The 21,075-nt window shown below is 50.9% G+C and overlaps 7 protein-coding genes across 7 annotated transcripts; 2 read left to right on the top strand and 5 right to left on the bottom strand.

The window, feature by feature from the left end:
- Positions 1 to 295: 295 nt before the first annotated feature.
- BU24DRAFT_69441 (translation initiation factor-like protein eIF-2B subunit alpha) lies at positions 296 to 1,639 on the bottom strand. Its single transcript, XM_033534547.1, has 2 exons — positions 537 to 1,639; positions 296 to 481 (listed from the first exon to the last, which is right to left on the bottom strand). Exons 1-2 carry the CDS (start codon positions 1,497 to 1,499, stop codon positions 392 to 394), a joined length of 1,053 nt encoding a protein of 350 aa, XP_033378362.1. The 5' UTR covers positions 1,500 to 1,639; the 3' UTR covers positions 296 to 391.
- Positions 1,640 to 3,529: 1,890 nt separating this feature from the next.
- BU24DRAFT_379297 (glycoside hydrolase family 79 protein) lies at positions 3,530 to 6,060 on the top strand. Its single transcript, XM_033524690.1, has 2 exons — positions 3,530 to 4,805; positions 4,878 to 6,060. Exons 1-2 carry the CDS (start codon positions 3,995 to 3,997, stop codon positions 5,792 to 5,794), a joined length of 1,728 nt encoding a protein of 575 aa, XP_033378361.1. The 5' UTR covers positions 3,530 to 3,994; the 3' UTR covers positions 5,795 to 6,060.
- Positions 6,061 to 6,266: 206 nt separating this feature from the next.
- Positions 6,267 to 7,089, top strand: BU24DRAFT_428052 (uncharacterized protein). Its single transcript, XM_033529379.1, has one exon. It carries the CDS (start codon positions 6,688 to 6,690, stop codon positions 6,892 to 6,894), a length of 207 nt encoding a protein of 68 aa, XP_033378360.1. The 5' UTR covers positions 6,267 to 6,687; the 3' UTR covers positions 6,895 to 7,089.
- BU24DRAFT_69242 (uncharacterized protein) lies at positions 6,935 to 7,952 on the bottom strand. Its single transcript, XM_033534546.1, has one exon. It carries the CDS (start codon positions 7,866 to 7,868, stop codon positions 6,975 to 6,977), a length of 894 nt encoding a protein of 297 aa, XP_033378359.1. The 5' UTR covers positions 7,869 to 7,952; the 3' UTR covers positions 6,935 to 6,974.
- A 2,414-nt stretch (positions 7,953 to 10,366) lies between these two features.
- On the bottom strand, positions 10,367 to 10,807 carry BU24DRAFT_414461 (uncharacterized protein; the record flags this gene model as incomplete). The annotated part of the gene is made up of 2 exons (XM_033526219.1): positions 10,367 to 10,645; positions 10,676 to 10,807. 2 exons carry the CDS (start codon positions 10,805 to 10,807, stop codon positions 10,367 to 10,369), a joined length of 411 nt encoding a protein of 136 aa, XP_033378358.1.
- A 2,204-nt stretch (positions 10,808 to 13,011) lies between these two features.
- On the bottom strand, positions 13,012 to 14,766 carry BU24DRAFT_436889 (glycoside hydrolase family 47 protein; the record flags this gene model as incomplete). The annotated part of the gene is made up of 1 exon (XM_033530183.1): positions 13,012 to 14,766. The coding sequence occupies one exon, from the start codon at positions 14,764 to 14,766 to the stop codon at positions 13,012 to 13,014; it is 1,755 nt and encodes a 584-aa protein (XP_033378357.1).
- A 2,896-nt stretch (positions 14,767 to 17,662) lies between these two features.
- Positions 17,663 to 19,470, bottom strand: BU24DRAFT_436888 (uncharacterized protein; the record flags this gene model as incomplete). Its single annotated transcript, XM_033530182.1, has 3 exons — positions 17,663 to 18,327; positions 18,411 to 18,949; positions 19,055 to 19,470. 3 exons carry the CDS (start codon positions 19,468 to 19,470, stop codon positions 17,663 to 17,665), a joined length of 1,620 nt encoding a protein of 539 aa, XP_033378356.1.
- Between the last annotated feature and the right edge of the window lie 1,605 nt (positions 19,471 to 21,075).

The following is a 21,075-nucleotide window of genomic DNA, read 5'->3' as shown; positions in this document are numbered from 1 at the left end:
CAATTAGATAGAGCTCGCCACAGGTCATGCCTATCGGCTACGCTTGTGTGCAGTAGACACTACCCGGCCATTGCGTCTGCTCAGTCCCTGATCGTGTCTTTAGGCGCAGTGGCCCATATCTTGACTCGATATGAATATATAAATGAAGAAGGTGCCTCCGGGTCCTCTTACACACTCATCATCATCATTCCTTGCGTGAGTCGTGAGACATGGCCAACTTGTCGCTGCAATATGCTTGCGACTGGCGGCTAGAGTTTAGGCGAGACTGCTACTGAAGGGAGACCTTTCCAGATTGTCAAGATGTATCCGGGGTCTTGATCATATGTAGTGAAAGAGGCGGCGCCGCGAAGCCAGAAGCATGTCATCATTCGTGAGCTAACGGTAAAGGCGTCTAGAACCAGATCTTGATGAGCTCTTCAGAGACGGCAGACGGTGTCAAAACACCAGATTCAGTGATGATACCAGAGATTAAATCAGGAGGCTATTTGATGTCAGCAGTGAAACAATGGCGGAGATGGGAGACGCAATGCACTAACCGTGAAATCTACAGCATCTGCCGCACGCAGATGGGTAGTCGTGAATGTATTCAGATCTGCAACGCCTTCGTCCTCAGTAAGCTTTTCAGCGTTGGGCTTCTTCACGTCTTCTGCCACCTTGAAATCCAGAACCTTTTGGTCGATAGGGAGATCAAACTGGCTCAGCGGATACAGCCTAACGAACTTGTGGCTCTCGGCAACGACGTAGAATGGCTTTCCTTTGCTCTTTGCAAGAAGACCCATCTGGTAGGTACCCAACCGCGAGATGATACCGCCGTTCTCCACTACACCTTCAGCGCCCACAATAACCATATCAACCTTGCCCAAAGAGTAAGCCACCGCAGAATCTGGAATGGTAGCGACAGGGACATTGTGTGCCCTCAGATCAGCTACGATTTTGTTGCCTCCCTGTGCATCCGAGCAGTCCTCTGGTGAAGTCACATAGATAACCTTGAACCTCATCGTGCTCGAGTCGGCAGCCCTTCGCAAAAGTGCGCCCACCACTCTAGATCCACCGTTCGTCAGCACCGTCGCACCATCTCGAATGAAGTGTTTTCCGAAGCTCGCAATCTTCTCCCTGCTAGCCTTTGCCCTCTCCACGAAAAGTCGTCCGTTCGATAGCAAGTGGTTGCGAATGGCGCGGAAATCATCCTCGGGTCCCAGATTCAGACTTGCCGGTCGGTTTAGGGTTGTGACAAGATATCGCTGGAAGAGATCGGTACCGGCGGAGAGTGAGATGGGATTCGGTATGGAGGATTTGAGAATCTCGGTGTGGTATGTGAGTAGGTCGAGAGTTTCTGCGACGGTGTTTACGGTGCTGTTGGCGATGGCTTCCACGAGAGCTTCGATAGCGGCAACAGGCATGGTGAGATCGGGGTCGGAGGCGAGAATAGTCCTGTAGGTAGAGACAATATCGAAGGCTGGAAAGGAGGTCTTCTCCGTTGTGGGCGTCCGAAGGTCCATTTTTGCGGTGTTTGAGCTGTCTTCTGCTATGCAGAGATTCGATTCTTAGAGTGGAGGAGGGGTCCAGTGGGGTTGAATATCGCAATATCGTCCGCTTAATAGGACAGCTGATCTGCTCTGGATTTCCGGGATGAAAGCGTGCAATATGTAAATATGTAATTGATTTTCTTCGAGCAGATATCGACACCTCACGCTGGTATAGAAGAAGCTTTACACTTTTTTGGTCGGCACATCTGCGATTGTTGGACACATTCGAAATTGAGTCATTGCCAAGATTTACATGTGGATGATGATTAGTCATGCATCTGCAAGGCACAGAACGATTGGCCATCGCTACACCAACGACGTTGTTACAAGCAACACCGACATGTATGGGCAATTGTTCGTCCTTCTATGCGATTTGATAGAAAATGCCATATCATACGAGTCTAGAGGAAGCCAATGAATGATATGCCTCCGCCCATCACGAAAAGTTGAGAAGAGCTCTCCCTCAATCTCGACACATACACATAGCAAGAGCTACAGTTACTGATTGGTTGAGGGGGGCCGTATTTGAATACGCCGTGAACCTTCTTTCCAACGGAGTAGATACTTGGACAGTGCAGTCTCAGAGAGGGCGGAAACAAAGCTCTGTCTCACTCGGACACTGTATTACCATCATATTCCAAACAAAACAATAATGCCAATATCGCCATGCGCATACGAGCATCTGGGCATGGAAGCGGTGCCCAATGAAGGTGAAGATGGCAAAGATTCACTAATTATAGACGGAGAGAATACGGAGTAGCGCAGTGAAAGAACAAGATGCTGAAGTATTGGATGAGATCCTTTGGGGTTAAGCGAGCCAATCAGAGTCTTCACGGGTCAAAGTCCGCGTTCGATGTTGATGTCTTCCAAGAATCTTCCCGGCATAGCCACTAGTACATAGACTGCCTGATGATTCCTTTGAGCATGATTGATGATTGTGTGCCTATTACCTGTTTTTGATTCTTGGTACGGAATACCTGTTGCAAATACAATACTTGTAGAAGCAAATGGTGCGCAAGGCAAGCGTAATACGGATGATGTTGATGATCAGGGAGAGATTGATGATGAATCTCCCCCAATCAGAGTCAAGCACTTTTTATCCATGCGAGGATGACGGGAAAACAAAACGCCATGTCGGGCTGGTTTGATTGAATGCAAGTTGTAATATTAAATATGTAGTGTTAGTTAATGTCATGTGTAGGCTGAAGAGATAAGCGATTCCGTGCGAACGACTATACGAATGTGGCGGCACTGTGCCGTGTCCATCTAAATAATTGGTGATGCTCATCAAATCGCAGTCTGCGTATGCCCAAGAGAGAGCGACATATCGACCTAGGCAGATCATGGCATAATTAAATAGGGGAACCTCGATTTAGCACGTGGCTTTGCGTCTTCTCAGCGTCATTGCAGCCTCTATGTGGACGGTGTAGACTACTGGATATTACTAGATACTTACCCACTAAACTATTAACTGGACGCGGCTCTTGATGGTTTTCTTCGATCGGCTGAAGCTGTAACGCAAATCCCGTCGCTCGCTCCTGTTCATGCCCATGCCAATCTGCCAATCTCATCCCACTCATCCCGTCAGCGCATCTTTCTCTTGTTTGAGCTGACGCGTTGTTGTTGACATTCCCGATTTGATCTTCTCCCGCACTGCAGTGACTGCACTGGGCTCAGGCCAAACTTCCCTAATTACTCCTAGAGGAAGATCCTTTTGTACCCCCATGATCCATTATTCCCTCGTGGGAAGGGGAACACGAAAGGGACAAAGGGCCCGCCAGCATTAGTGAATCAATCGATATGCATCCGCCTCAGGTTTTTGTGCATCATTGACTCCTACCTCACCGATGTTTCAAATCGCATTATGGATGATGTCAAGTCTTTTTCTCTTTGCGATATTTTCTCAAACGCCACCGCGGCTTCAACAAATAATACTGGAGCCCCGAGCGCTCCGGCCGCACAAGGAGGTTTCGAGGTTTCGCGCCCCCGGCGCCGCCTTCCCCAATCCATTCACTAAGCCCCCCCCGTCGTGACGCATCCTTATCCCATCCCATGTTGCTTGACAGGTTTACGGCCGTTTACCTGCCCTGCTCAAAAGTCATAGCGGGTGGGTGGATGTTTGTATTGTAGGTGTGGGTGCGGATAGACTAATACTTGTAATAACAAGGCAGCACATCTTCCAATACAGGTAAATATACTTACCAATTACTTGTATATACACTTGCACTTACCCTGGTGGGTCTCGACTTCCGGAGCCTCCATCATCCATCTACCCTCTTCTATCATCGACCTTCCCTCTTGCTCTCTCTCCCTCTCTCTCGTTCCCCATACTTGTTTTCACTCGCTCTTGCTCTCTCTCGTTTTTTTCCTCTTCCCCCTACACATACCTCACTCGCTCTTCGTCTGTCTTGCGTGCATTCTGATTTCCACTGTATCTGTTTGCGCGCGTTGTCGGCGCTCTAGCAAACATGCTGCGTTCGTTATGCCCTTCCGGGCTCTTACTGTCGTTTGCGACCCAGTCCCTCGCTCAGTCCATATCCTTGTCGATCGCCCCAAAGGCTACCGATACATCTGTTTCTGACGCCCTGGACCCGTCCTTCGCTGGCTTTGGTATCGAGCCGTCCAATCTGTTCACATTCACTGGCGACGAAACCCCGAATAATTTCTCCATCCAATTGATGCAGAACCTGGCAGACTACTCCGGAAAGCCCCCTCACATTCGCTTAGGAGGAAACGCGCAGGACTACTTGATATACGATGAGACTTATAAGAAGGTTGCGTGGAAGCCGAACGCTGCGTCCAGCGCTCAGGGGACATACGCCGCGGATTCGATCATCGTCGGGCCGGGATACTTCGAGGCGGTGGAAAGATTCCCCAAGGACACTCCAGTCACCGTCGGATTGAACATGGCCTACAGCGGAGCAGACTACCTCGAGCGCATTTCCACCATGGCCCAGGCGGCGGTCGATAACCTGAACAATGTTAAATTGTACTCTTTCGAAATTGGAAACGAGCCCGATCTATGGTTGAAGAACCTGTTCCGAACTGCACCCTGGGACGGGAAGGTGTACACCCAGGAATTCCTAGCTCGAGCGGATGCCATCTATCAGCGCGTACTGAAGCCTGCCGGATTGCCTGCGAACTTCTTCGAGGCCCAGGCCACGGCCAGTACCATTGGAACCACCTTTGAGATTAACATGCTGATTGATGACGGGATGCTGGACGAAGTGAACGGGAACAAATACGTGTCGGCTTGGAACCAGCACGACTACTTCTACTGTGAGTTCTATCGAGCCCAGTTGAGGTCTCGGGTGTAGTACATGCAGGGTCGTCGTACTAACTGTGTCTTAGTTTTCGAGGTGACACCCAAACCAATAACACTTGACGACCTCATGGACCTGGACCAAACCAATACGCAGTTCCTCTACTGGGAGAAGCAGACCGCTATCGGCTTGAAGACGGGCCTCCCATTTGTGCTGCGCGAGATGTGCTCGATCGGTCCTATCGGATACCATGGAATTAGTGACACTCACGGTGCATCTCTATGGACTCTCAACTTCTTCCTCTACGCTGCCAGTCTTGGCATCTCATCCGTACAGATGCACATGACCGTAGACTCGAATGCTTCAGCCTGGCAACCGCAAGTATGGTACGGAAACCCCCAACACGTGCGACCCCAATATTACGCCCACGCCGCGATCGCACAAATCATCGGGAATGGCAACGGTACCACACAGATTGCATCGGTCAAGGCCAGCGGCAGCGGCGATTACAAAGGCCGCATTAGGGCGTATGCCTCCTACGCGCAAGGTGTACTCCGGTCTTTGGTCCTGATCAACTCCAAAATGGCCAACTCCTCCGAGTCCAAGGGGAGCTTCACATTCAACCTCGACTTGGGAAGCGACTATCAAGACAGGGACGTATTCATATCCTACCTTACGGCAGACGGTGCCGAATCCCTCGATACCACTACCTTCAACGCAATGAAGTACTCTGACACAGACGGCCTGGCTTCGAGGGCCAATGAAGACCCAGCCCCCATCCGAACGTCCTCGACGGGAGCCATCTCGATCCCAGTGCGCGATTCTGAAGCTGTGGTCGCCAACATCGAATGGCTATTGGGCAGCACGGAGGTCATCAACGGAGACGGCTCCAAGTTCAAGGGAAACAAGGCCTCGGCCGCCATCCGCATCAGCACGGGAGCAAGCACTATCGTGTGGACGACCGCTACGCTCACCATCGTCGCAGGGTTCTTCCTGACCGCATAAAAGAGCGTGACTCCTTCGCATCCTCTCACTCGCCATTGTTTTTCAGCAACTTTCTCAAAATCTGTTTGTTTCACATGCATGGCGCAGGCGTTACTCCATATGCATTAGACCGTTTTCTTTTTTCATGTTCCTCTTATCTCTCTCACAAACTCTCTCTCTCTCTGTCTATCTTACTCAAATTCCCGATATAGGAATCAGGAATCGGAACCAGGTATCCTGCCACACCCCCGCCCCAGGGTTAATTCAACTGTTCGTACGGAGGCGCGATGGGGGGAAAGGGAAAGGCAGGATGGAATATGTAATGGAATATTTTCAAGGGTCAAGGGAAAGGGAACAGGAATCGGAGTATATAGAACACACATACTTACATACATACCTATGTATGGACGAACGACATATTACGAACGATTACACAACAAGATAGTTAATATAATCTTGCGAATATAGATATCATTGATACTATTACCATGATTCTTGTTATTGAAGAGCGGAATCAGACGACCTCGTGGATTGGGTCCCTTCCTTATCTCCATCGCCCTCCATTAATGCCAACTACAACGAAGACATTTTAAAAGACATCGAAACCACTCCCTCACCTACACTATTCCTCTCCTCACGTACAAAATTACCTTACGCACGACAACTCCAACCCCAAAAAGGCAGGCAGGCCAACGAAAGGATCGAAGTCACACCCTGATCCTGCCCTTCCTTTCGCTTCACATGAACCCTCCGACTCACGAATACTGTGTACGGGGGCGGGGACGCCGATATCGTATCAAGCTCGTCCCGTCTGTCTGTCTGTTGTGCGATCGTGGGGTTGTGGGATCGTGGGATCGGGAGTGTGATAGGGAGGGTGATAGGGATTGGGATGAGGGGGGAAGGGGGCGCACGACATGGACGATGTGTGGTTGACGGTGTGGGAAAGTTTATGTGCTTATGATCTATGCATACGGCTGTGGTTTATGCTGTTATGCGTTGTTTGTATGTACGCTGCAGTGTACATGCGTAGCAATGTGCTACTCACTACGCAGTATGCATTCGAAAGACATGGTGCGAGCCAGTGGGTAACGTGTGTGGGGACGGAATGTGGGGGGAGGTGAGGTGAGGTGTTGGTTGGTTGGTTAGTGGGTAGGAGGTGTGATGACGTGCTTTGCTATTTTTTGTGTTTCCTTTTTCTTTTTTAACTTCGGGGAGAACGATTTGTGGTGGGTGATGATCGGTGGGGGTAGGAGGGGAGGATTGAAGAGGTGATGTGGTGATGATTGCATGCGGGTGGGATGAACGGTGGAGATGGGATGGGGGATTTGGGAAGATATGTCACTGTGAGCAGAAGAACGATTTGTATAGGATGTATGTAGATAGTATGTATTAAGAGGTTGTGGTTAAGATATATGTAGTTAAATATTGACAAGAAGGTTATTATGATACTCGATGTGTAGTATGAAACCCGCAACCAAGAAACCTTTTTCGATGATCCTTTCGAAAAGAACTTTTTCTTTTCCCGATCCCCCACGTGATGACGACGATCTTCCCATTCATCCTTCTTCATGGCATGAAGAGGAAAAAATATAAGGTGATTAATTGGTATGCACCTCATCTCCGATGCAACGAGGAGGGGCTCTCTTGGCTGGACAAGGACCACGTCTCCGCCCATGCATTGGCGCTTGGTGCTTGGAAAAAAATCCCCAAGAACACCCAAGTCCCAAGCTTCTCCGCCCGGACTCGGCGAAAGCAGAAAGAAGAAAGAGAGGAAAATTTTGGCTGGCTGGCTGGCTGGGCTGGAACGTGCTCCGCTGCTCCGCTCGCCTGCCTCAGGCTCCACCTGCCTACTTTTGACGTAGGTTGTGAGGCTATTAGTTGTGTTTTCTCCCTCCCGTGTCTGGGCAATGAACCCAAGAGTCGTGCGATCAATTTCCGCTTTTCTTGTCCAGTGGAGAGGGGAGGGGGAAGATTCTCGGTCGTTCCAAAAGGTTGCTCGTGGCTCGTCTCGCGTGCTGGCTGCTGTACGATTCATGCAATTTCTCGTGTTGCCTTTTCTTTCGTTGGCGGGCGGGCTTATGATGCAAGCATGCATTTGCTCGGCGTCATTCTCGCAATTTCCGAAGATTGTGGGGAAGAAAGCTAGGACAGATCGATAATCGCCCGTGGTTGTAGTTTATCTTTCTCCAGATCATGATTCCGACAATTGTTCAATTGATCAGATTCGGAATCCACTTTTGTACTCCGGCAATGGTGTAAACGCTCATTCTTCCTCATCGACGCTCTCCTCGCTAGGAGATGGGGAGGACTCGCGGGAATAGACCGAGTCTCTTCGCTTGAGCTGCGGGAGTGGGGATGCCCTGGTGGTCATTGGGGCTGCATCATCCATGGAAAGCGAGAGACCGGGAGATGTCGTGAGCGTCTGATCTTCGCAAGGAAGGACGGGAACGCGGAGAACCTGTCGACCGACGAGGTTGGGGATGTAGACGTATTGGATTGATGGGGAAGACATTGTGGTTGTTGTTTAGTGAGGAGGGAGGTACAGTCGATTGATGATGGTGATAGTGTGTAGTAGGATGGTATACCAATTGGTGATGTAGAGGTCAAGGATCAAATCAATCTTGAGGACTGATGAAGGTTGAAGTAAGATGTCGTGAGTATATGACGAACGAACATCGTGAACTCCGGGGGATCCACCCAACTATATAGACATGAGTTGGGGAATCGGTCGTGGCCTCACCCAAGAAGGAGAACAAACGCACAAGACAGCATCCAAAACCCTAACCCCATGTCCGCTACTCGTAATCGCGATATCTCGCGGTTAAACGCTGTTATTCGTTGATAGTCGCCCTTAAGGGGGACGGACCCTGGTAAAGTCCATTATCCCCACCTCGATGGACCAATTGACCGTTCGATGGGACCACGACTTGGCTGCATGACGATAACTCATCCCTCCAGCACTTGCGAGCACTTACGAATCACTAAGAACGGGCCAAGCGGCTAAGTCTCTTAACGGTCTTAAGGCCTTTTGAGGTTCCGGTCTAGCCGTCCGCCTTCATGGCCAGGATGTGTGACTGGGCATCTCACATGGGTTTAGCTCGGGCGTCCGGGGAGGAAGAGGAGTCTCTCGTTAGGTCTCGCAGATAACTGCACAGCGGTCGGCCAAGTGGTGGTAATGGGTCCGTATTGGTGGTTGCCTTCGATCGCATTCAAAGAAATTCCAGACCCGATCACCAGATTATGCTTCCGCTTTCGGCCAAGGCTGGGGTGATACAGCCAAGGGTTGGGGGACTGTTACCCTGTCAGAGGCAATAGTCGAGGTTCAACAATGAATCCTGGAGGCGAGGATGCTTGTTCCATAGACTCCATACCCATTGCCCCATTGATGCCAGACCTTGGACCGACTTCCATCTGCATCTCAAACATAAGGCTGTGTTTGTGACTTGTGACAACGTGGTGTCTCTCTATGGGGTTGAATGAGGATGGAGATGTTCCAAGTTGACTGGCATCCTCATTGGGACAGGTGGACAAGACTGTTAACTGCTCGCGGCTGAATTATTCGAAATAACGGACTAATGATCAATGACCGGTCGGTGGATGATGGACGATGGTTGGTGGTTGACTCAATAATGATTGTCGTTGTAACTTGTTGGGTTCGTCCTTGTGTGTCGGCGTTAGCACTAGTTAGCGTGCTGGGGTATTAGTTATCGCCGCGCCGACCATCCATTACCTACACACTTCGTCCGCTCTTAGTTACTTGTTACGTTGCTAAACCACCAGTGGTCTTCTACTCCTTAGTTCAGTAATCGTATGTGCTCGTACATCGTACACCTCCGCGATCAAGTAAAAATCATCCTTCCCTTTCACGCTTCGGGCCTGTCGGTGTGTCGGCGTTTTCCCCTGCTGCCTTGCAGTTACGTTACGTTTCCTTGCATGCAATCGTCCACAATTGTCGTCGTTCGTTCGCTTCGGTCCAAATCGTTCCTCCGTCCCACGGAGCACGGAGAAAGAAGATGGACTTGATGAACAATTGACGTCCAAAGCAAGCGCTTACCCTGCTCTAGTTAATCACGACATTGCTCACATTTTCCTGCGACCCGGTGATGCTGCTTCAAAAATAGAATTCGGGATATATACTTCTAAAGACCGAGTGTTCCCCAGCACACGAAAGTCATTGAGTCACTGGCTCATGGATTTTCGTTCACGGGTACATACTTGTGGGTTCTCATCGTAGTAATCGCAATGATTTGCCCCAGGATACTATTCTCGAATCTCGCACCAATACCAACGTTATCAAATTATTGTTTCTAAATACAATTACGCTAAGATGCAAGCGACTGGCCTCCTCGCTCGGATATAACCATCTCGACTTGCACTGAATAGGCGTTGGGTAGGCGGCTCCGAAAGTCTGGCCGCTCATTACTTGCATTAGGCTGTCATCCCGCGGGTCTACAGGGCTGATTTAATGAGCACGATAACACCTTTATCGCAATCTCATACGAGGAAACCTAAATGCCATTACTATTCCAACAGACTCGGCGGGTGATCAGCAATGAACGATTATCTAACCTATCGTGTATGCATACATCTATATTAGGCCTCGCAGAGTCGATTTCGCCTCTTCTTCTGCCTCCGCTTGTTCTCTCGATTTCTAGTCTGGAATTTGACACACAGCTTCGCGTCGACCTTGCTCAATGCGGCAGGTCTTCTCAGGATCAGATATGCCCTTGGCACCTCGCCAGGTAGGCCGACAAGAGCCGCATCCAATATATCTTCATGTACCATCAGGTGATTTTTCACTTCTGCGGGTGCTTCATGCACGCCCTTGTACTTAACCAGCTTCTCTTTCGCGGCATCCGCCGTAGACTTTGCCTGCTGTGATCACGGCGAAGTCGCCCGTACAGACCCACTCGGTGCATCATGGGACGTTCCAGCGCTCGCCTCGGCATCGTCGTAGTGCCCGTTCGTAACGAAAGGTTCTCGAACTACATTCTCGCCTGGTTGCTCGCAAATCGACGTCGCGATGGTCGTCATCCACGACGTGCATCTCCGTGTTCGGAAGTTCGGGTCACCTGGAACTAGCCACGTCTGAGGTCCCGCGCGGCATCGATGTCACAGCAGCCGGGGCTGGAAAAGCTTAGCTGAGAATAGTTTCAAGCTCTGTATGTTTCGACACTGCAGCACCAATGGGAGTTTCCACAGGCCCGAAGTTTTCCAAGTATTCAATTGTAGGCTTTGAAGCACAGAGCCAGGAAATGCGAGAAAGAAGAACCCACATCGAAAGGGAAATAAAACTTACCACAGTCTCACCCAAGGACCGCGTCTACGCTATCGTCGTCTTGACTTTTCCCAGTATCGCCGTATTGGAGTATGACACTGTTGGAGTTCTGTGTTCGTCGGTGCCATGACTCCGTGGTCGCTGCCATGATAGTGCCAAACTGATCTGCGACAGCTCGGTTCTTTGCAATTCGGAGAAAGATGCCGGACATCAACAGAAGACAGCGATATGACTCTCCCACATGTGTCTCAAAAAGCAATACAAACTAATCATAAGGCCAAGTAGATATCTCTTTCTGTATGCTAACACCACACAAAGTAAGAAGACATGACAGCATACAGATGTCCAACAGCGAAAGTTCACCAGCCCTGATAACAGTAGCGAGATCAGCACAAGACTACACGAAGAACAGTACGGAGTATGAAAATTTAGGGGACAATATTCGCATTTAAAGAGAATCGTACCCATCTATACACACTATCAAATTTACAGTCATCATTTCACACAGTTGATATATCCAGATTCCTCCCTTCTCAGCACACCCTTCGACCTGACATATGGCAATACAGTCAAGATTCTCTTCAACTGCTCTGGGGCATATCAGACATAAGCAACATCACCGAACAGAAATGTAAACAAGCCGACGTGACAGCACTTCTATGCAAACTTTACCACTTGTAAACAATACCACAACACGTCTTCGTTGTCATTGGGTCGTCACAACAGGCAGACATCCTTGACGACCTATACCCAGCATATCTTACTTTGATCTTCGTACCCAAGCAATATGAATAACCTGAACGTGTATCAAAGATCAACGAAGTCCGAGATAACACAGAAAGATAATCTCAGACTCACTCCACCGTCGAAGTCCCATCCAAACATACAGACATACCTGCAACCAGCAAACCAGAAACAACTACTCCACCCGGCCAACCAATCTATCAGCCTCAAATCCCTTTCCAATAGCCGCTACCTCGTTTGACCAGCACCTCATCCCACACAGCACCTCGTACCACATAGCACCACCACCCAGCACCAAACGCACGAACCCCAAGATCTCTTAAACCGCGATCGATCTACACCACCAACCGCCCGGTCCCAGCATCTCACACCAACAAAAGAAATGCGGGGGTTAGCTCTCCCTTTCGCTCCTTAGCGCACCAGCCGTTCAGCAATGCGCCACGGATACCTTCGACTAACCTCACCCAGCTATTGGATGCCGGGGAAGTACCATTTAGTGTTCTCTTTGAAAAGTATATGACTAGGAAACGGTTGAGGCGGGGGGGTTCTTTGTCTCGTAGTGTCCGCGCGATCGACGGCGGGAAAGGGAAAGGCTTGGCGGGCGATGGGAGAGTTTGGGGATTGGATTGGGACGGTAGAGGTTGCGGGGGAGGGAATGTGGTGCGGGTGCTGCACTGTTTCCTGGGGGATCTATTGGTGGTGATGGTGGTGGTGGTGGTAGAAGGAGGAGGAGTAGGGAAGGGCAGGCATTGGATGTGTGTTTGTGGCGTGCGAGGCTGGTGACCGACTCCTCGACGACAACATGGAAATTTCGAAGAGATTATTCTTGAGCATTGTGTAGTAGGTTAAATGTATGGTCAGTACTGCTGGTGGTTTGTTTTGATGAGTGGGTACGTAGAGAGTAGATATCCATTATTGCCATTCGACGTAGAATATCTCAACGACATCTCTTGCTAGACATCTACCAATGAACAGTGCACTATGTAATCCCATCGCAGTAATGCGTAACGACGCACACTTCCCACAGATAAAGACAAGTGACCAAAACTACGGCCACAGGAAGCTTTTACAGCATTGAATATCAACATGGTTGCACACATAGACCTCTACTCATATCACAATGGCACCAACACCACCATCTCGACACCCTACGCCATTCAAATACAAACAAATCTTAAATTCCATTTACATATCATATCCACAGGAGAAAAACCCATCACGTCTCCCCACCTCCCCCAGGTATCCTAAAAGCATGCGCCTCAGTATTAAAAACCCACTCATCCAACCCCAACACCTCCTCGCCCGCAAACACCAAATAAAAATACTTCAACGTCTCCGCGAGCCAAAAGCTCTCCATGCTATCCTCCGTCCCCGGACTCTCACTCATCACGTCCGCGACCGCGCCGTTCGCGATGCTCGTCCGCGTGTGCGTGTCGATGGCTTCGAACATCGCCCACGCGACGTCCTGGTAGGCCGTGTCGCCTGTGACGCGGTAGGCGTAGAAGACGGCTTCGATGGCCTCAGGGCGGAGGATGTAGCGGGGGTCGAGGACTTGGTCGAAGGGGGAGGAGGAGGACGGGATGCCGGTGACGGGGCAGGCGGAGAGGGAGGGGCAGGCGGTCATGGAGAATTCTTCGGGCATGATGCCAGAGGGCGTGGAGTGGTAGGTGTAGACGCAGCCGTCGGTGACTTTAAGGCCGAGGGACTCGTGCGTGGTGTTTGAGGAGAGGCGTCCGCCGAGGAGCAGCATCCCGCCGACGAAGCAGGAGAGGTGCATGCCGATGTTGAGGCGTTTGCCTTTGTCGAGGGTGCCTGCGAAGAGGATGTCCGCGTTGTCGTGCAGCATTGGGCGGAAGAGCGTTGCGTTGATGGCGGTGGACATGGCGTAGGTGTACATGTCGAGATATCGGTTCGCTTCGTCGCCGCGGCCAGAGAGGAGTTGGTACATCTTGGGGAGGTACTCGTAGGCTGAGTCCGCCATCGAGCCGAGCGTGTACTCGACGCCGACTTTCAGGTTCGGCATCCGCTGATCGATGTCCTTGGGCCACATGCCCGGTAGACGAGTGAGGTTCTGCTGCGCGTGGAGAACGTCCGTGATGCGCTTCGCCGCGTCGAAGTACCGCATGTCGCCAGTGAGCTGCGAGAGGCGTGTGAACTCCAGGCTGGCGGATGCCAGCTCGGCGATGGATCCAGAGTACGGGGGGAGCTGTTCCTCGCCGTCGACGGCTTTCTGCGGGTCCCATCGAGTCACTGGCATCCGGTTGTGCGTGTCGTACGTAGCATACGCCATATCTGCGACCTCAACGGCTTTGTTCAGCAGGCGCTGGTCAAAGCAGCCGGAGACGTCGTATGCGCCGATGAAGCCTCCAAGGTAGCGGATGATGACCTCGAACATGTTGATCTCTCCACCCTTGGGCGAGAAGTCAACCATGACGGCCGCCTCGACAGCTTCTGCAAATTCCTCCTGCAGTCCCATGATCCAGAGCGTGTCGAGGCTGTCGATAAGAGTGGCTCCCCAACCGCCAAAGGTTTCTCTCGAGCCACCCGACATTGGCATCAGTTCGTCTTTCGTCCACGCGAAGTCTTTGTATGCTTGCCAGCATCGCTTGAAAGTCGCCTTGACGGCCTCCTGTCGTTCAAGTCTCTTTTTCTGTTCTGCAGGCGTCGACCGTCCGAACTTGAACTGGATCCTTGGAATGGGCGCCGGCTCGTCTGTAGGCAGAGAAGCGTACGACTCGACTGGATACTTGGCTGGGTAATCTCTCCAGTTATACCGTCCTTGGGTGTTCGGTACGAAGGCGGGACTTGGTGGTCGATTCGGACAGATGTTGGGCTTTCCTATGGTGGTTGATGTCGTCTTCTTCCATGGTAGCAGCGTGGCGCAAAGGATTATGAAGACCAGGGTGATGAGCGATATGCCTGTGATGTCCAACCAAGGTATCCGCCTGGGTTTGTGTTGTTTAGAATACATTATATAGTTGTTTGTTGTCGTCGTGAGATCCGTTTTGGATGTCGACTTATTTGGTTTGCGATTATGATATTTCCAGCTTCCGGGTATCCTCGTTGCTTGGAAAGACTGAATATGAATTCGAAATGCGTGAAGGGTATAATATAGCAAGCCCATCGATGGACTGCCTGCTCGTCGAATCTTCCCGGGCTCTCTCCCACGCTCAAGCAGTGATGCGCTGCGATGCGATAATACCACCTCTTTAGCACCCGCGATAACCCACCGACACCCAAACCGAATCAAACAAACTAACACGATAATTCCGTCTCTTCGCAATCCCTTATCGCAGCCTCGCACAGCAGCCGCTGGCACTCAGAAACCGACTCATGGCCGTGTGTCTTTGCTCGCAACACAGCGCGTCAGCAACCATAGGGGGAGGGGGGCGGATGCGCGAGGCGAACGACATTTCGTTTTTATTAAGCAGCCGAGGGACTTAGGATATCTTAGCCCCAAGACTTTTTTCTGATCATGTTTGGATGGCGGAGGGAAAAGATACGATGGAGATTATGTAGGCTATGCCGGATGGGGAAGGCCCAGCGCCGAGAAGGGTTGACGTGCCCCCTAATCTAGCCGAGGATTTTGGAGGTGCTGGTTTGGTGGGTGGAGAGAGTGAGGTTGATGGCGCGTGAGTTTGGATGTGGCTGTCTGATTGTATGATATGTATCATGTCTTGTTGGTGTGATGGAGTAAAAGAGGTGGAAGATCGTGATGCGTACAAAAAGGGTCCTTAACTCTACAAGTCGTACCGTGCCGCCGGCGTACAACAAGAGACACAGGAAACTAATTAACATTTCAACCATTACTTCCGCAGATCATCTCGCATTCAAGATACTAAACGACGAGTCCGTACATACACCTTCACATCCTCCAACCAACCCTACACGCGACACCTATCTACGCCTCCGTCTCCGCTACCCACCATCTCATCCCATCCATCCCATCTCCACCACCACAACCTAACCTTCCCCACCAGGAAACTCCCTAAATCCCCATTAAACACAGCAAGCCCTTTTCCCTCACCCTAACAAACGTGGACATACACCCTTAACCCTTCTACATCACGCATGTTCACCTACATAAAAAGCAGTGAACACATTATCAGATCCCTTGGCGCGGTGAGCAGATGGGCCAACGTAATCGACGGCAAATCCGTTAAATTACCGCATTAGGCAGGTTGTTCACCTTTTCCCACGTTCCCTGGGTACGGTGAACTCAGGCCCAGCCATCCACACTTTTTTAAAACCTTCCTAATCCGGCAGCTCTATGCTTACTTAGTCAGGATCATGTGACTCGACCTTCCTAATGCGGTAGGTAAAACGAAAAAGTGTCGATCGCGAGGCCTTTCACTTCACCGTCGGCCAAGTGAAAGGGTTCACCAGAGGTCCTAAAAGTCGATCTGATAAGAAGCAAGTTGCCTGATTAGGAAGGTTTAGGGAGAAGTGTGGATTGCGGTGGCCGTGAAGGGAGCCGGGGATCTGATAAGGGGTTCACTGAGAGAGAAAGGTCACGTGCGTGATATGGGCCAATCAGGGCGGTGAATTTGAGTGGTGGGGGGGAGGGGAGGAGATGAGATGAGTTTTGAGATGAGTTTTCCGTGAAAAACTTCATGGAAAATCTAAGGCACTGTGTCTGTATTTGTTGTACGTGGTAGAAGGGTCACTTTTCTTAGTGCTTTGAATGTAAGTATCGAGGTTGTCACTATGGATTCGGAGGATAGTCTGATGTGTTAGAGATGCGATTTGGATACTGAGTGCCTCTTTCTCTCACATGCACACAGAGGAATTCTGTAGTATACACCATCGAGCAAATTCATCTCCTGGGATGCAAACAAGTGTGTGGAAACTTCCCTCTCTCATCGGCTCAACCGAACATACATGTACAGGACCGCGAGCAAACCTCTCATCGCTACACTGACTTACGCCCATTCCCCTCTACCCACTCGACTAAAACAGAGCGAGTGAAATGGCGATGGACCGTGCAATGCTTTCATGCCTACTTCAAATCTCTGTGTGTATACGCACACCAATACGTGAATGTCTGGAAAGGAAATGCTGTCCATGGATTGTCAAAGTGGAGATCGGCTTGAGGGCTGGAAAAAGAGGTAGAAGAGACAGAATGTACCCGTGGTCCAAAGACCAAAACCACTCAATGGTGGAGATGCAGTGGAATACTTTTGTCTTGAGTGAGTTATGTACCCTTCTCACATACCTCCTCGTAGTCAACGGAGAAACATGCCATCTACCAACAACAAGCAGCCACTCCCCCACCCCTCCCTCCGTAATCCGAGTGAAACAGTCGCATGTGGGTTCATTCATTCACTAACATCATCTTCACCTCCAAAAAAACAAAGAGTGGAACAAATAGCGACAAAGTCGGACGCACCGACAAATATAAATCAATTAGATAGACCCTATCCTTTGACCCGAGTTAAGATCCCGTCCCTGTCTGTCATTGAACCTAATTTCCCAAATTCATAACGTCGTTGATTTCCCGTGCTTAAAAAAAAGAGTTTCCGAAGAAGAAAAGAAGAGTAGCCCCCGTAGTAGTTATCGTGACCCATGAGAAAGCAAAGCAAAAGAAAAAAAAACGGACTGGAGACAAAAAAGTAAAGACATGAGAAGAGAGACATACAGTCTGGCAGGACAACGACAGGCATCCCCCCCCATTGTCTACATCTAGCCAAAGCAAGAAGAAGAAGAAAAAGTTTTGTTGATCCCAGTCTACTCCGGATTGTGCACGCTAAAAGTTGGTTTTTTGAAAAGTTCCCAATACACCTTTTTTGGTCATGTTACTTTTTTTTGGCCTGCTGTTGTTCGTGTCGGAGAAAAAACTGTAATGCGTGCCCCCCGTTTTGGCGAAATCAATCCCCCATTTGTTCCAATTCCCTCTCCCTCCTTGCTAGTTCCTCTCTCATGGCCTCGGCTTCGCGCCTCAGCCTATCTCTCCTTGCGAACTTGTCCTCCTGCGAGGCGGGACTGGTTCTCGAAGCGTTCGAGTTTGCGGCGGAGTGTGTGCGGGCAGGGTGCGAGTGTGAAAGTGATGGATCGATGTTTGTTTCGGGTGCATCCGTGGGATGATTCAGGATCGAGGAGATGGCGTTCGGGCGGTGAGGAATAGGGTTTACGGGCGTCGATGGCTTGTCGTCTTCGAGATGGGCACTGAGGCTCCGTTTTCGAGGCGAAGGCGCACCAGGGACCATGCCGGACGGTGTTGCAGGACCCTGCGGGTGGGAGGTAACGGACGGGTTATTTCTGGTGTTGTAGTTTGTGAAGTCGACGGCGATAGGACCCCTAGGAGGTTCCGGAGACGGCGCGTAGCTCTCGCTGGATTCGATGGCGGTGGTGGGGTCTGGCGAGACGGAGTGCTCGAATCGTGGGGTCTCGGCGGCACGTTGTCGTGGAGAGGTGCTTGCTATGGACGAGGCGGTAGCATCTCCAATTGCGGGTACCACACGTTTGCGGCGTTTGATTTCCTGTTTCTTCATCGCGACCGGGCGGTGTGCGCCATGAAGTTTGTAGTATAGCCCTGCATTGACTTGTCAGTATCGTCTGCACATTCAACAACGCAAAACCTTCATGAAAGACATGGCAAGCAACCATTCCACCTACCACAAGCATTGCATATTGTATGCCCAGCCTCGTCTCTCCTCCACAACGGCGTGATCGTCGTCCCACAATTCTGACAAGCTGGAATGGCGGCTGTCCCTGCAACGGCCGACTGAGCACTTCCCTCGCCCCCACTCGGTCCGTCGCTGGATCCTGCAGTGGCGTTTGCTTGTGCCAACGCAAACTGGGCGGTCTTGGAAACTCGGTTGTTGAACGCCGGGCAGCCATTGCAGCCTTGCTGACCTCCCGTGCCGTTGCATCTGCCCCCACCCGGGCAAGTCCCAGAAGCGACGTGCTCAGCGCTGACATACGTTTGGCCTCTGGATGGACCGGCAGAGTTTGTGGGTGAGCCAGTTCGGTCGAAACTCTGGCCAGGCGTAGGGCTTTGATGGCCTTGATCTATGGGGTGCGGGCCGGTGTTGCGCTTTAGATTGGTCGGTCGCGATTGGTTGCGCGCCTTGAGATACAGGCCGCATGCATTGCAGATGGTCTCTCCAGTCGGTGAGCGGCGCCACAGGGGCGTTCTCGTCGTCCCGCAATTACTGCATTCCCATCAGCTTCAAAGATTTCAAGAGATAAGTGATCGTGTGTCTGGCGACAGCGCACAAAGGCGCGCCTACAGCATGATTGGATTATGGGAGACGTACCTGCAAGTCTGGCCAGTCACTGGCGCATTCCCTAGCGGAGCGGTGCTTCTTGTTGTCGAGGCTATCGTGGCAGGCGTGGGTGCGTCTTCTGGCTGTTCGGCTGTCTGCAGCGGTACGGTATCCTGGAGGGAGTGGTAGACGTGCGGGCTTTGGCTTTGTTGGTGTTGCGGTTGCTGTTGCTGCTGGGGTGGCGGTGATACGGCAGCCTGCGGAGACAGCGGCTTCTGGGGCTGCTGCTGCTGTGGGAGCTGAGGGCTGAGTTCGGGTTTTCGAGAGTGATGTTCTTGTGAGTTATTTAGGAGACTGAGGTTCTCCGCCATTTCGATGTCCTCCTTGCTGTGTTCTCTAGATAGGTGATGAGGATGGGTAGGGGTAGGAGCCAAGGACGTGCCTCCGCTCCCAGAACCATGCGCCATATCACGATAAAGGAGTGAAAGGTGGCGAAGAGGACTGCAAAGTGCCGTCCAGCACCAGCAAGTGCGGCAAAGGGGGGAAGTGTAAGAAGATAGGAACGTGGACTTGGGGATTGGATATCCAGATAGTCGGCCCGTTAAGTGCGTATGGGGAGACTAATAAGAGTTCCCGAAACGTGGGTACAGAAGTAGCGTGAGGGACAACGAAAGTCAAGATGGAGCGAGTGGAGGGAACGTCTCGTGGGTAGGGTAGGGTAGGGGGGTGTGGATTTGTGGGTAAGTAGGAGGCAAGGCACCTGATGGACGGCGACGCGTGTGGCGGTACAGCGTGATCCAGCGAACAAAGGAGTGAGTGATGTGAGTGTCAAGTGAGAGGATGAGGGAGTGAGCGAGGGGGAGATATGGGGTTTGTTGCGTGAGTAGGTAGGTATGCGAGAGCAGGTTGTCGTGGTGGTATAGTAATAGTAGAAGTACGGAGTAGTAGATAGATGATGGTAGATGGTGGTAGTAATCGTGCTCGTAGTACTACTAGTAATCCTAGTAAACTACCGGTAGTGGTGGAAGTAGTGAGGAACGTAGGCGTTGGCGTAGTGGTCGGAGGCGTTTAGGTGTGTGAGGCTGCGGGTGGCCAGATCTTGACTGGTCTTGGAAGGGGTGCAACGCCGGACGAACGAGATGGAGAAGAAGATGTAGCGGTAGTGTGTGTGGTAGTGGAAGTAGAAGAGTAGTACGAGTAGTAATGGTAGTAGAGGTATTCGTAAGGAGGTAGTGGTAGATGGGAGGAATGGATTTTGTTATAACGGATAGTGGCGGTGACGGGGGAGTTTAGATGTCAGACAATTTGAGAGATAGAAATTTCGTCATTGCGAAGGGAATACGTGAAGTGGGATGTGGAAGTGATGGACGGTGCTTTTGTTGTAGTAATGCGAGACGGGTAATTGGACTGTGAGGAGAGGATTGGAAATAGGCCAGACTAGACTGGGTAAATTGGGAATGAGTAAGTCTGGTTAAGTGTGTAGTATCGTGTAGTCGAGTAGTGGTTAGATGCTCCGTGAGGTTACTCGAATGGGTAGAAAATAGAATGGAGATGAAGAGTAACGGACGATTAATAAAGTGGGGGGGGAAGGGAGGGGGGTAGGGTAGGGTAGGCGGTAGGGTAGGTAGGGGAAGGGAAGGGAAGGGAAGGGTGAATGTATGGGAACAAGGCAGCGTGTGAGGCGTGCAGGTTGCAGAGGAGTGCAGAGTTAGAGTGCAGAGTGCAGAGTGCAGGTGTGTAGGTGTGCAGACACGAATGACAAAAGGAGAGCTGGAGAGCTGGAGAGGATATTCAGGGCAGACATATGGATGACATTGCGACCACCGGCAGACAGGACGGAATGACTAACTGGCGATGGCGATGATGTGGACTACGACTACTCGTAAGATGGCTACCTAATTGATTACTCGTATTATTTGCGATAAGTAGGAAAGTGTCTGATTAATTACTTGAATAGACTACGGTTAACAGTGGTAATGGTAATAGGTCGCAATAACTACTAACGATACTATCGTCTGTTAGTGTTTGTTGAAGAGAAAGAAAAGAAGTGAACAGGTATCGACTATCGACTA

The sequence above is a fragment of the Aaosphaeria arxii genome (assembly GCF_010015735.1).
Source record: "Aaosphaeria arxii CBS 175.79 unplaced genomic scaffold BU24scaffold_12, whole genome shotgun sequence".
NCBI lineage: Eukaryota > Fungi > Ascomycota > Dothideomycetes > Pleosporales > Aaosphaeria > Aaosphaeria arxii.
This window is presented reverse-complemented; position numbering and strand designations above follow the sequence as displayed.

What these genes read in the sequence shown, in the direction of transcription:
- BU24DRAFT_69441 (XM_033534547.1), bottom strand. Translation starts at nt 1,499, where the DNA reads ATGGACCTTCGGACGCCCACAACGGAGAAGACCTCCTTTCCAGCCTTC. An exon ending in CAGATGCTGTAGATTTCACG is followed by an intron (nt 482 to 536) that starts GTTAGTGCATTG and finishes GACATCAAATAG; the next exon opens with CCTCCTGATTTAATCTCTGG.
- BU24DRAFT_379297 (XM_033524690.1), top strand. Translation starts at nt 3,995, where the DNA reads ATGCTGCGTTCGTTATGCCCTTCCGGGCTCTTACTGTCGTTTGCGACC. An exon ending in CCAGCACGACTACTTCTACT is followed by an intron (nt 4,806 to 4,877) that starts GTGAGTTCTATC and finishes ACTGTGTCTTAG; the next exon opens with TTTTCGAGGTGACACCCAAA.
- BU24DRAFT_428052 (XM_033529379.1), top strand. Translation starts at nt 6,688, where the DNA reads ATGGACGATGTGTGGTTGACGGTGTGGGAAAGTTTATGTGCTTATGAT.
- BU24DRAFT_69242 (XM_033534546.1), bottom strand. Translation starts at nt 7,868, where the DNA reads ATGCATGCTTGCATCATAAGCCCGCCCGCCAACGAAAGAAAAGGCAAC.